Genomic DNA, 12,931 nt, shown 5'->3' with positions numbered 1-12,931 from the left:
CATGATAGAAATTTTTATTTTCTGGGTAAGTTACGAAAATGTATAACGTATAAGCAGAGTGGAAGGTTAAACTCGTTATTCTTATGTTACACATCATCCTTTTTAGTATTTTTACTCTTCAATTTCCCCTCTCTTTCTTTTTCCCTTCTTGTCTTTTATCTTATTTCCCCCTTCCCCAATTTTATTTTTATTTTTATTTATTTATTTTATTTTATTCCATTTTTTTAATCTCATTTTATTTATCATTGGGTTCATCTACCACCGACCTTAATTAGTTTAGGTTAAATGTGCTTTAGTTATCAAAAAGTGTTTGGTAGGACAAATTTTTTTCGAGAAAGTTGAGTTAATTTTACTTATGCTATATTTGGTTGATTGTAAAATATTGATGGGAATCTAAACCGAAATTACAAAATTACCCATTTTTACACATTTGTTGATATATTGTATAAGTGTATTTTTGTCTCAAAAGGTGAAAATATATTTCCCAGTTGGTGGAAAAAAAATAATACCATGGGTAGGGTGAGATTATTTTTTTTCATGGATAGTTAAAAATGAAAATGATGGAGAAAAAACTATCCCGAAATAATTTTATTATTACTCATACCAAACATGGTAAAAAAAAAAATCCTCACTCCACTTTCCTAATATTTCCCCAAAAATACTCATACCAAAGATATAAAGTGAATTTCTAGATTCTTGATCTTGCTTATGACCTTTACGGGGTGTTTGGTACGGGAGAAAAAAAATTTTATTCGAAAAAATAATTATTACTGGAATGTAGTTGGAAATATATTTTACTGGAATATTACTAAAAAACTGTTTGGTAGACCCATATTTTCTTGAGAATATTTGGTTAATTTGACTGAGTTTGTGTTTGGTTGATTGTGAAATATTAGTACAAATGTAAGGTTATTTTACAAAAATAACCCAACATTTTCCTTTTATTTTTTCATTCAAAAATTATAACAACGTTACTCAGAGAGAAGAAGCGGAACTGGTACTTGTGTGAGCCACAATCATCGCAAAAAAAAAAAATTGTCCTCTGTTCTACTCGGGAGTGGATTCTCTCATGTGCTAATTAACATGCTCATGTCATGTGAGGCAATCATAACCATACATGAGTGAGTTAAGGGTGATAAAAAGGAGAGAGAAAAAAAAATAATAAGGATAGGAAGTTACACAATCATCACCGTTGATTTAATTATTAATGGTTAAGATCCTCCAACATGACATGATCATGATCATGTTAAATTACACATTCATTTCCGTCCGTTCTACTCGCAAGCATCCAGGTTTAGTCCTCTGTCCCAGTTGTGTGCACTCTTTCCTTCTGTCATGTATTGGTTCGATTAATGTTTGCTGCTTGTCGATTTGGTTAGGGGGATGTGTGCTTCAATTAAGTTAATTCTTTTCATCCTTCATGTTTGCTGCATGGACATGGAGTTTTGTGAGGTGATTTTTTTCATCCTTCTTGTCGATTAGTGATTGTTTTGCATATTACTTTACAATATGTTAGAACGGTGCTCTGTTTTCTCATATCTGTATCTTGCATGCAAGCCTGGAAATTGCTCCACCGACTGGTAAAATAGAAAATGAACATGCAAGCCTCATACAACGAAGACAAGCAAGAATACTATTAACCAAGCTAACCTGGAAGCTTTGGCGGTAGGTACATCATCTTCCTCAAATTTGACAACATAGATGGAGGGAGCAAATGCTATAGTTTGGTACAGAAAACCACAGGGTTAATTTGGTCCTCTTCATCGTTGTTTTTTTTTGCATGTTAAGACACTTGTTATTACAAATTACAGTGATTCATTGAAGTTGAATCCATCCACCCAAAAAATAAAAAATAAAAAAGTTGTTCTTTAAATTTATAATTTGCTTAGATCAGTTTCAAGGATGACATGCCTTCTTCGTTATACAAGTATGTCCACTATTTTAGGAGGCATCTTATTTGGATGACTCAATTTATTTTCAACATTGCATCCACCTACAATGCCAACACAATAATTTTAGACAAGGGATACGTTAGTAAACCTCAATTAACGCAGGGGAAATTGTGGGAAATCATATCCCAATTAATTATGAATATTAGTCACTAATTATGAATAATTGATATTTCTTATTTATGGGTGATTAATTTAGTAATTACGGGTGATTGATCCTGATTTATGAAAAAACCATAATAAATAGGAAAGAATGAAAAACACATTAGGAGATCATCGAGTAATTAAAAATTGGAAGTAGAAAAAGAACAGATACGGGATACCACTCGAAAGCCCAAAATAGAGCCATTGCAAACCCTCGGAGTTCTTTAGTATTCATTTCTTATTGGGAAAATTTCAAAAACCACCTGTTATTTTTCTTATAATCACTTACCCTCTCATAAAATTTTAAATCATTTATTTCCTGACTTAATTTTTTTGATCATTTATCCCCCCTAAGTGAGGGGGTAAGTAATAAAGAAACTTTAAGTCAAAGGGTAAGTAATAAAAAAAATCTAAATAAGGATATAAGTGATTCAAAAAATTTATGAGGAAGGTAAATGATAATTAAGAAAACCCATAGCAATTTTTTTGAAGTTTTCCCTTTCTTATTTTATCTTGTAAGTGTAAGGAGTAAACAAAAAAAATAAAAAAATAATCAAAAATTAGAAAATAAAAACAAGAGTAAATACCATTTTGGATCTCTAACAAAAAATGTGGTCCCCGCTTTAGTCCTTTACAAAAAAAAATTAGTCAGTTGGTCTCTATGAAATTCAAAGTGGACCCATTTTAATCATTTTGAGGGACTAATATGGGTCTTTTTTGAATTTATGAGAGATCACAATTTCAACTAAATGGATCCACTTTGAATTTGTTAGGGACCTCAAGACTATTTTTTTTCTAAGGGACTAAAATGGATACCGTATTGTTAGAGACTAAAAATGATATTTACTTTAAAAACAACATAAAACAGGTTTTAAGACAATATAACAAATGCTACTCTAAAAATTAAAGTTGTTATTAATTCATTACTTCAATCTTTTTTATGGTAGAAGAAAATGTTTGATTTATAAGATGCAAATTTGCTTTAGCCGTTTTATTTTGCCCAAAAATACTAGTTTCCATTAATGACAGGGACAAGCTGGTCGACGAGAAATAAACATAGATAAATAGAAGTAACACCATAGGAGTGTAACTAACGCACCCAGAGCACATATTAATAAAAGACCAAAAGAAGGAACTAAAAGGCATGAAAATTATTCTACCGACCAAAATTCTTCAAAGTGAGTTAACAGCCTTTGACACTTACAAGGCGTTTGGTACGCGGATTATGTTTGCTTACCTTGAAAAATAACATTGGTCAAAGGAAAATGTCATAACAAAAAAATAGCTTGTTTCCCGGGTACTAAGTTATCCCAGTTTTTTACTTTTATGTGTTAATGCATGTACAACAAGCAACAGATGATGCCCATTGATAACATGGGATACATTATTAGCCGGGGATGTGAAAAGAGTGTCAGTGTGAAATGGACCAAAATAACTTTGTTTGTTGTACTAACTTTGAATGAAAAAGTAAAAGTGGGGTTATTTTTGTAAAATAATCTCACATTCCTACTACTATTTCACAATCAACCAAACATCAGCTCAGTAAACTAACTCAAATATTCCCGGGACAAATTTTGGTTAACCAAACACATTTTTATAACTTATCTGGAAAAAAAATATTGCCAACCACATTACAGCAGAATTGTTTCCCTGGTTAAAAGAAATTACAACAGAATTGTTTCCCTGGTTAAAAGGAAATTTCTCTTGTACCCAACGCCCCCTTAACGAAAACGGATCCCAAATCTGGTTAGCAAAGAGCTGTTCTTATTTTACAAATTTGTTAGAGAAGGGAAATAGTTTGAGAAACTAACTTGTTTACATTTTACAATTAGGTCTTCCATGAAGATCATAAAATACCAATTGACAAAATACACTTCGCCAAGAAAGTAGAACTAGGGTCGCAACCAGCACAAAAGGCGGGGGGGGGGGGGGGGGAGTGCCTAAACCTGGAAAGCTACGGGACAGTCACTGTTTAACTACATCAAAGTATTTTCATAGTAAAGAATCTGCTCAACCGAGAAATAGGACAACTCAGACTTAGAAGTCTGTCAGTAAGACCACACCATGAAAAGAGCTTAAAGTTTCCTTGGAACAATTGTTGACCATACCAAGCTCCAAACATATGGATCATTCTGGGAATCTGGGGTGGGGAGGAGTAGCAATTATAACAAACATGACAGGCCACCCAATACCTCAGGTATCCCACCTAACACCTTTCAATTCACTACAGACCACCTTTTTTTCGTTTTAACAATGGGAAGAGAGAGGCTAGATTATCCAACTGAAATATTGGGAGAAATGAGAATCAAACCTGGGCCATCTACCTTTGTGAGAGACCCTTGAACTAAGAGTGATGTGTGTATTTTGCTAACCCCATACCACCTTGCATCTTAGGCATATACATAATTGATAATTTGTAAGAGTACCAGGGAAACGGTCATATAACTTTGCTCTACCTCTAGCATCTCTGTCTAGTGATTAAGGGTTGGAAGATAAATAATGTACTGAATGCGGAAAATAATGAGTGATGATATAAAATAATTTCAAACTATATATGTAATGTACTGATAATATAAAATAATAGCATATTAGAAAATCATGTGAAAAAATATCTTGAGGAAACAGTTCTGTCTATAAATACCGTTAGTTGACACCACTTATTATTGTCAGCAAAGACAAAAAAGGTAACCCTTGATTGAATTTGTTTTCGTTTGCGAGGAAGCAGAGGAGGAATAAAAAAACAACAACAGCCATGATCCTCTTTTAACCGGAGTAAGATGATGTAAAGGGCCAACTGGGGGTTGATTCAGCTGGTAAGGATCAAAATTCTTCACTAGTAAAGCTTAGGTTTAATTCTTGCAACCAGTGATCCCCCTTGGTAGAGTGGCAATACCCTTACCTCCCATTTTTCCTAAACTTTAATGTACGGGAAAAAAAATGATGTATAGGACTTACCCAGAAATAATGTACAGATTATGGAACTATTTATACATGTACATATTAATTGCTCCAGATCAGACTCTAAAGGAAAAATCAGAAAATAAGGACTAATTGCCTAGGGATACTCAACTCATGCTGGATTTTAAGCACTCCGCCATGACTTTGTATACTTTTTACGCCGAGATCGGGGAAACAAAAGTTGCCGAATCTGTTTTTCAGCCACAAATACAGAGGTGGCCTGCAAATGCAAAGAGAAAAAAATCCATTAATGAGTTTCTAGAGGTGCCATTAAGGGACATTTTTCTTTAACCAAATTTACATCTCTTACTAAAAAAAAAAAAATGCCTATATAAAATGGGGCCAAGTCTATGGAGTGCAATAGCTGAATAGCCTATGGGGCTGGCTTGTGTTAACCATTAGATAAAAATGCCTTATAGATGAACGTTGCGGACTGTAAATCTTTCACGTGTGGCCAATTGCACAAACACTACGGTGTTCCCTTCTCTTCTGACCACATGTAAATCACCTTCCCCCACACCCCCCAAAATAGAAAAGAAAAAAAAATGCAATAACACCTTGATTGCATTTGATGCAGCGGTGGCCCTAGACATACTTGTACTTGTCCCTTCCCTTTCTGTTTTCATTCTACAGGTTTGTTTACTTTCATTCCTTCTGAAATCAAGACTTGAAATTGAATCCCTAAGAAAACTGCTAACTGAGAAACAGACTTCCCAAATACAGCCAAAAATATATTTATGGCAAGTCTTTTTCAAATCCTCTTCCTGTGTGCTAGGCGAGCATGTGGTATACCCATGACAAATTGGTTGACCTAGAGCCTCGGACTTGTAGTTTTGCTTCAAATATTATTGATAAGTCACGACTCACGACCCTCTCACATCCTAAAATGTATTATTTAAAACAAATTCATCAAATAATACTGCTCATGTTATAGACATAATTATGCCTGTAAAATATTTTTTGGGGCTATTATATAATATGATTTTCTTTTTCTTTTCTTTTTTTTTGTTCCATTGAACATTTTTTAATATATCATGTTATGTTTCGCATCAAACACTGGACAGCATCAAACTCATCAGCTTCTTACACTATCAAGCTTTATCCTTCACTCTTACCCAAACAAGGCCTCAGATTTTCCATAAGAAATTAATAGGAACAAGATTATTTTAATAATTAATACATGTGTTCAGCAGGATGTTCAGGTGAGGATCCATGACAGAATCAACCTGAAATAATGTACTTTCTAATCAAAACCCAAGACACTCACCTGGACTTTGAATGGAAAACGATGAGTTTTTACTTCTGCCCCTGAAAAAACTCTAACATCTATGCCTAGGCTGTCGACCCCGACCAAGTAAGCTCCCTGGAAGCCAAGTAATAATAATGAATTAAACAATCTGCTTAAACATACTATGAGCAGTAAAAACACAGACACACAAAGATATGTATATAGTGTATATACAATTGTAAGAACTAGACCAACATCAACCTAACATTTATGAGATGAATCGTAAGAACTAGATAAAAGGCACACTTAAGTGCTCTATGTTCTCAAAATGGTACCATCAAATTAAAGGAATAAACCTTTCTTGCGATGTTTTCCATTGATAGAGATCAAACCAGTTTACCAGACCAGTGGACCCACCAACTAGCCTAAGCTTTTGGGTTAAGTTGTTCCCTGACATGGTTTTTGAATCTCAATCAACAAAAGGTTTAAACTTTGAATCTTGTTGTCCTTGTCTCCATTCTTATAATTAAATAAATGTCACCATTAGGTAAATGTTTTGTACGCACACATCAATCATACATTCATCATATTATTCTTACTTTTTAGCAACTTTCTCACTTTTCTTTCCAACTTCAACCCTATAACTCCAACAAATCCAAATGAGTCTCACATGAGTTGGTACTTCAGAAGGAAAACACATTTCAGGCCTTAACCAACAACTCAAGTGATTTGGTTGAGTGGTTCTTCTTCCTTGATATTTCTCTCCTTCAGCCCCATACAAACCCTTAAAACCACACTACTTCGGACTTCAATAAATAAACCTCTATCTATCAACTAAAAACCTTTAAACCAGGTCGCTAAAAGATATCCAGACAACTAAAACTGTTTCTATCTTTAGCTAATCAAGAAAAACCATTCTATATTCTTCAAATTCCAACAGCTCAATAATCTGTTCTTAAGCAGGAAAGTTTTCATAATATAGTTTCTTTTTTTTTATTCTACAAAATATCTAAACCTGCTTCTTCCATCAACAACTTTTCATACATAATGGCCATTAACTGTAAATTTTCATGTCCGCTGTTTCAAGGACTCTTATGAGGATAGGTTATATCTAGACATCTCATTCAACATTTTATTAACCTTGCATGTTTCACAATTTAAGCATTGCATGTTAATTCTATAGCAAAATACAATAACCACAAAAAGAAATTCTCGTATCAAATATTGAAAAATTGGATTACCTCAGCATCAATGCCTTTCTTTTTGCAAAGAGCTTTAATAGCATCATCACAGTTTCCGTTGATGTTTTTCAAAATTGCCGAAGTAGAGTGTACAAGAAAATCAGGTTCAGCATCTTGAAACTCTAGCAAACTAATTTCAGACTGCAAATATTTTCGACAGGCAGAACATGCATAACTTGTAATTTAGAATAGATCTATACAAATTTACTGTTCTCTAAATAATGCTTCAAAGTGCAAAGAAAATATCATTCATATATATATATAGATATTTATATATAACCAGTTTTAAGATACATGCCTGACATCCATACACAGAGTGTAGCTTGATTTTCAGTATCTCCAACCGATAGAGTCTCAAACTATTGTCTCTTCTATCACTAATATTATTTGAGCAAAAATCATCACCATCTAAAGATTAAGAAGGAAAAAAGTCAAAAGGCAATTTACCAATAAATTTATGATTCTTTTTTGTCAAGAAGATTGATTTCATATGTTACACATACATGCGATATGATCAATGAACTGCAATGATATATTGCAACAATGAGCCTTCGTATATTGCAACACTAAATTGGCATCCCTAGACAAAAGCCAATGAGCAAGAGTAGCTGAAACCCAAACAACTAGCAACGGGGTTCAAATGTTCAATAAAATAAACATACAACTTTAGTCAGCTAAACAAGATCCTTCCGCAAGCAAACTCAAGAAGGAGAACAAATTGTAAGAAAGTACAGAGCATCTGTCCTCTTTAACATGCTTCTTCAGAAAAGCGCCATAGCAAGAAAGTATTATATAACATGCACAATATCATGAATCAACAATATCAAATGCTTAATTTGTTAGATGAAAAAATATATAAATGATTTTATAATACATTTCTAACAAATCGTCTCACGCAATTCTTCTTTGCACTTGAAAAATGAATAATGTATGGTCTCATTTACGTAGTGCTGAAATTTAACTATTTATTAGAAGGATGGAGGTGGCCAGGAACGAACCCTAGTATGGTTATAAAGACTCCGATATCATATCAGGAACCAACAATCCCAAAAATTTAAGTTGTTAGGTGAAGAAACGAATGGTTTTGTATTACATCTCTAACACACATACAAGGTAACCTATAAATTAATAAACTACTTATTTGCATACAAATAGAAACAAGAGGGTAACATATAACAGTTAAAACTGGGTTGATGTAGTTATATGCTTAACTCTTTAACTTCCAAAACAAAAATTCCTCTTCAATAAATACCTAAAATCACTCCCCATTAAACCTGACTAGCGAGGATGAAATGAGTACAATCCTTATACGCAACCTTACCCTTACAAATTCATAAAGAGACTGTTTTCCGGAATCGAATCTGTGACCTATTAGTCATAAAGGAGCAGCTTTATCACTGCTCCAAGCTCGCCCTCTAAAAAAAAAACCTAAGTTCTTCAAAATAAAATGATACGAATTTAAACAACTTGCCAGTGTTGCTCCTTAAAAAACCCAGAGTGATTTTATATTAAATGTTTAAAATGAAAATATGTAGATCCTAGATACCAATCTCGAAGAAATGAGATACCTTTCCACTTTGAGCTATATCCATCACCATCTTCAGTGTGGTATATCATTCTTAGATATGACTCTTCATCAGCATAAACAGGTCTGAGATACCCCAGAATAGAAACACCATTCGAAGGATGGTTCATTCTTTTATCACAATCCATGTTAACAGCCTAGAAGAAAATTTACCAAGAACCAATATTATTTCTTCCAGAGCTTATGAATTTGTTAAATCATTCTCATGTTGAAACTTGAAACTATTAGCTATCAGTTCTTGTCATGAAGAGAGGGAAGGAACCTTTATTAAGCACTTTGAAAAATAAATAGGATGAACTGAGCTAGTAGTGTCTGGCAGTCCCCAATTCACTGGAATATTAAACTGTTCCATTTCCAGATCCTGTTTGGAGAAGAATAGACTTGTGATTTAAATTTCTTTGATGCATAAAAGAAATAATTTAGTAACTAAAAAACTAACTACATCCTATTAATTAAGCATTTGAAACTGCAAACCTCAACATAATCATCATCAAATGGGAAGTCATCATTGTTGCCACTGTTGAAAATGTCGTATTCACTAACAATCCTTCTATTATCATATATTGGGATGTCCATTCCAATCAAAGCATTCTGAAGAAGCACAAACCTTGAGTATCAATTTCACAACTTTTTTGGGAAACAAAAGGATGGAACACAAAAGTACCATGAGAAAACTATGTCAGTTTACCATCCTAACTACAAATATATCTCTTTTAGCTAGCCATTGCAGAAAAAAAAGAGATGAGTCGCTTAAAAGCAATAATAATTTAAGATGACTACATCATCTCTGGATCTGTACTAACAATTTTATACAATTTGAAATGCGGTATCTCTTATATGGTTATGGCTCATCATTTTGAGTGAAGACATGAAATCTATCTGGGAGTCCGGAACATCCGTCAAAGAAGAAAGAAGAGTATCAAGAGAAAAGGTAGGGGCAAGAAATTAGAAGCCTAGACCTTACAACCTGAAATATTATATATAAAGCTTGATAGAAAGACATATCACAGGTATCCCCCATAAAAAGCATTTGGGGGTTTTTGTAATGTTTAGTGCTTGCAACTTCCATCAATTTCCAATTTAAAAAGGGAACAAAGATGTCTGTTTTTAAAAAAGTTGTCATTAACCAACTACTCCAAAAGCTTAAGCTATTATATGAAGAAACATGAACGATTAATATCTAACATGCCTCCTCACGCAAGAGCCTATAAGGCTTCAAGCTTGGACAATGCATAGACCCACCCTACCATGAGCTAAAATTTATCTTTTATATAAAAGAATGGAAACAACAAGGATCAAACTCTACACCATATGATCATACAGGCTCTGATACCACGTCATGAAACAACAATCCCAAAATCTTAAGCAGCTAAGTGATGACACATGAATGATTTTATGTCTAACAAAATTAATTATTATCAGGTGAGGAAGACAAAGAAGTTAAAGAACAAAGGATATGAAATACTCTAACAAAAGAAAAAAGCAACAAAAGAATAAAAAACTTTTTTTGCTAAGCAAAGCTGGCCAAGCTCTTTGCATGACTAGCAAGGAAATCCCTTTGAAAACGGTTACAAATCCTTACCACAGGATTATTTGCTCCACGATCTTCCAAAAGGTTTGCATCGTCAAAGATTTCAAAATATATATCTATAGGAAGAAAAAAGAAACAAAAACAATAAGTTAAATTTCTCAATGTTTAATATTGAATCATGAATTCATTAAGGTAAATGATAATTCGAATTTCATAAACAAAGTTGTGAACAAGATTATATATACAAAATATATATGACTTGAAAAGACAACAAACCTCCATAACCATCAATAAGATATCGAAACTTGGCCCATGAAATCTGTTCATGTGGTTCACAGTGTACCATTCCAGGAAATACTAGCAATGCGTTTCTATTAGCCTAATACCAACAAACAGGGCACGGTGATACAAAGTATACATATAGTACCTCAATATGTCCAGTGAATAGAAAAATCGCATTATGCTTACTAGCTTTAATCCTATATATTTCAAATAAACTGGTTTTATATGCACAAAAGCTTATAGGCACAAACCTCAACAGTTGTTCTTGCTATTTCAGCAGAAGAGAGTCTAGCTGGACGAATATCATTGGAAACCTTCAGTTCTTCGAGAGGATGATAACCTTGTTTACCCGTGTAACTAGATGAATCAGGTACAGAATCGGAATAGTCTGCAGCAACACAAACCTTTGACTGGCACAAATCATGCCCAGTGGATAGCCAAAGGAAGTGTGACGATCCAAAAAATGGACTTTTACATCTAAAGATAACCAAAACTAGTTTCAGTAAACAGAGCACATAAGATCTTCCAGAGGAATAATTACCTAGACAAGATTTGACAAGTGACAAGAATAAGCTAATATAAATAATTGCAGCTATTGAAATTTTGTGAATTTTCAACCAACACAGTAAACTGAACATTGGAATGCAGAATCAGGAGAAGTATGACGCTCTAATGAAAATATTGTTGTGATATAGTTAATAGGTATACTCCTAATTTAAAAATTACAGCATTCTTATTTCGAATGTTCTAGGTGGTTCCTCTTTGTATCGAATAATCTTGCAACAAAACTTAAACCCTAGCATCCAGGAAGCCTGTGTTAGGGTTATAAAAATAATTCTTGGACTCGACTCAACAGCATAAGGATTTAGGTCAAGTAGATTGACAGTGTGCGAATAACTAAATGAAGGATTATACTTGCCAAGCACTATAAAATTAAAAAAAAAAAAAAAAAAAAAAAGTCACTCATAATATAAGAATACTGCATTGATATAGATCACGGATGCAACTTCATCTAAAATGTCTTTCCCTAATTTTCTTATCACTAATTAGATGACAAACGGAAGGATCTCACATGCACTATTACAATCCTATAAGCAAGAGAAAAGCGAACAGATTTTCAAACTGATCAATCTATTTTCTGAATAAGGATAAATAATCATTATTCATGTAAGCACCTCGTGCTGGCACGATCATGCACCCTTCGGCCATCCATAGAAGATTTGATTGAGTCAAATGTTATTCCATATGATGTTGAGTGACATATCCCTTCTGCAAGACACAGATTGTTGAACAGATAAATGAAAACACCATCCAACAAAAAGAGCACTCATACATGATTTGAAATCTCAGTTTATAAATCACATATCTTCACAATGAGTTTCATTTCATGGCAATTTGATTATTTCTGAAAGATAACCAGCCAGAGGAGCTTCTTACCGAAAAGTCCTCGCAGCACAACACAACTAGTATGTATGCATGCACGAGGATTTCTTGTGAAGCTCATAAATAATCCAAAGCAAGTTCTCAAATTTTGCAGGAAAAAAAAAAAAACTGTAAATAAATTTTTATTTTTATTTTTATTTTTTTGACAAATTCATCGAGGTAAAAGAATATATGACCTCCTACAATGGGTAATTTTGAAATTGAATTAGAAGCAATAACGGGGGAAAAAAAGTTACCAACCAGAGGGAAGTGAAGAAGCAGCAGCAGGTACAAGTACAATAGCCATAGGAAACAGAATGCAATGATGATTTTGAGAAACAGAGAAGGTGTGTGTGTGTGAGTCTCTCTATGTGACAGTGACAGTGCTCAGAATCAGTGACTCGGCCATGGAAATGGTGTTTGTCTGTTTGTGCAGTGAAACTGAACAAGAGCTTTTGCTTCTGCTGCCAAGTGAGTCTCCACCTAACACTTCTAAACCTCATTCCCTCGAATATGCTTATTTCCTCTGCACGTGTAAGCCAATCACATTTTTTCTTTTTCTTTTTATTTATCAATCATATTAAATTAAGA

At 33.6% G+C, this 12,931-nt stretch overlaps 1 protein-coding gene across 4 annotated transcripts; it reads right to left on the bottom strand.

Moving 5' to 3' along the window:
- Nucleotides 1-4,775: 4,775 nt before the first annotated feature.
- LOC133288989 (uncharacterized protein At3g49140) lies at nucleotides 4,776-12,786 on the bottom strand. Of its 4 annotated transcripts, none has more exons than XM_061486835.1 (13): nucleotides 12,602-12,786; nucleotides 12,094-12,187; nucleotides 11,170-11,395; nucleotides 10,913-11,015; nucleotides 10,688-10,752; nucleotides 9,580-9,696; nucleotides 9,368-9,466; nucleotides 9,089-9,242; nucleotides 8,024-8,128; nucleotides 7,819-7,928; nucleotides 7,521-7,661; nucleotides 6,319-6,414; nucleotides 4,776-5,271 (listed from the first exon to the last, which is right to left on the bottom strand). In XM_061486835.1, exons 1-13 carry the CDS (start codon nucleotides 12,645-12,647, stop codon nucleotides 5,176-5,178), a joined length of 1,452 nt encoding a protein of 483 aa, XP_061342819.1. In that variant the 5' UTR covers nucleotides 12,648-12,786; the 3' UTR covers nucleotides 4,776-5,175. The 4 variants fall into 4 exon arrangements, with proteins under 4 accessions (XP_061342819.1, XP_061342820.1, XP_061342821.1 ...); XM_061486836.1 differs by having other exon boundaries at nucleotides 12,598-12,632; XM_061486837.1 differs by lacking the exon at nucleotides 12,602-12,786 and adding an exon at nucleotides 12,356-12,380.
- Nucleotides 12,787-12,931: the final 145 nt, after the last annotated feature.

This window comes from Gastrolobium bilobum, unplaced genomic scaffold (assembly GCF_033153095.1).
Source record: "Gastrolobium bilobum isolate Gb01-03AN ecotype WA unplaced genomic scaffold, APGP_CSIRO_Gbil_v1 utg6815, whole genome shotgun sequence".
In the NCBI taxonomy this organism is placed as follows: Eukaryota; Viridiplantae; Streptophyta; class Magnoliopsida; order Fabales; family Fabaceae; genus Gastrolobium; species Gastrolobium bilobum.
This window is presented reverse-complemented; position numbering and strand designations above follow the sequence as displayed.

What these genes read in the sequence shown, in the direction of transcription:
- LOC133288989 (XM_061486835.1), bottom strand. Translation starts at nt 12,647, where the DNA reads ATGGCTATTGTACTTGTACCTGCTGCTGCTTCTTCACTTCCCTCTG. An exon ending in TTTCAAAGTGCTTAATAAAG is followed by an intron (nt 9,243 to 9,367) that starts GTTCCTTCCCTC and finishes ATTTTCTTCTAG; the next exon opens with GCTGTTAACATGGATTGTGA. An exon ending in GTTCATTGATCATATCGCAT is followed by an intron (nt 7,929 to 8,023) that starts GTATGTGTAACA and finishes CTTAATCTTTAG; the next exon opens with ATGGTGATGATTTTTGCTCA.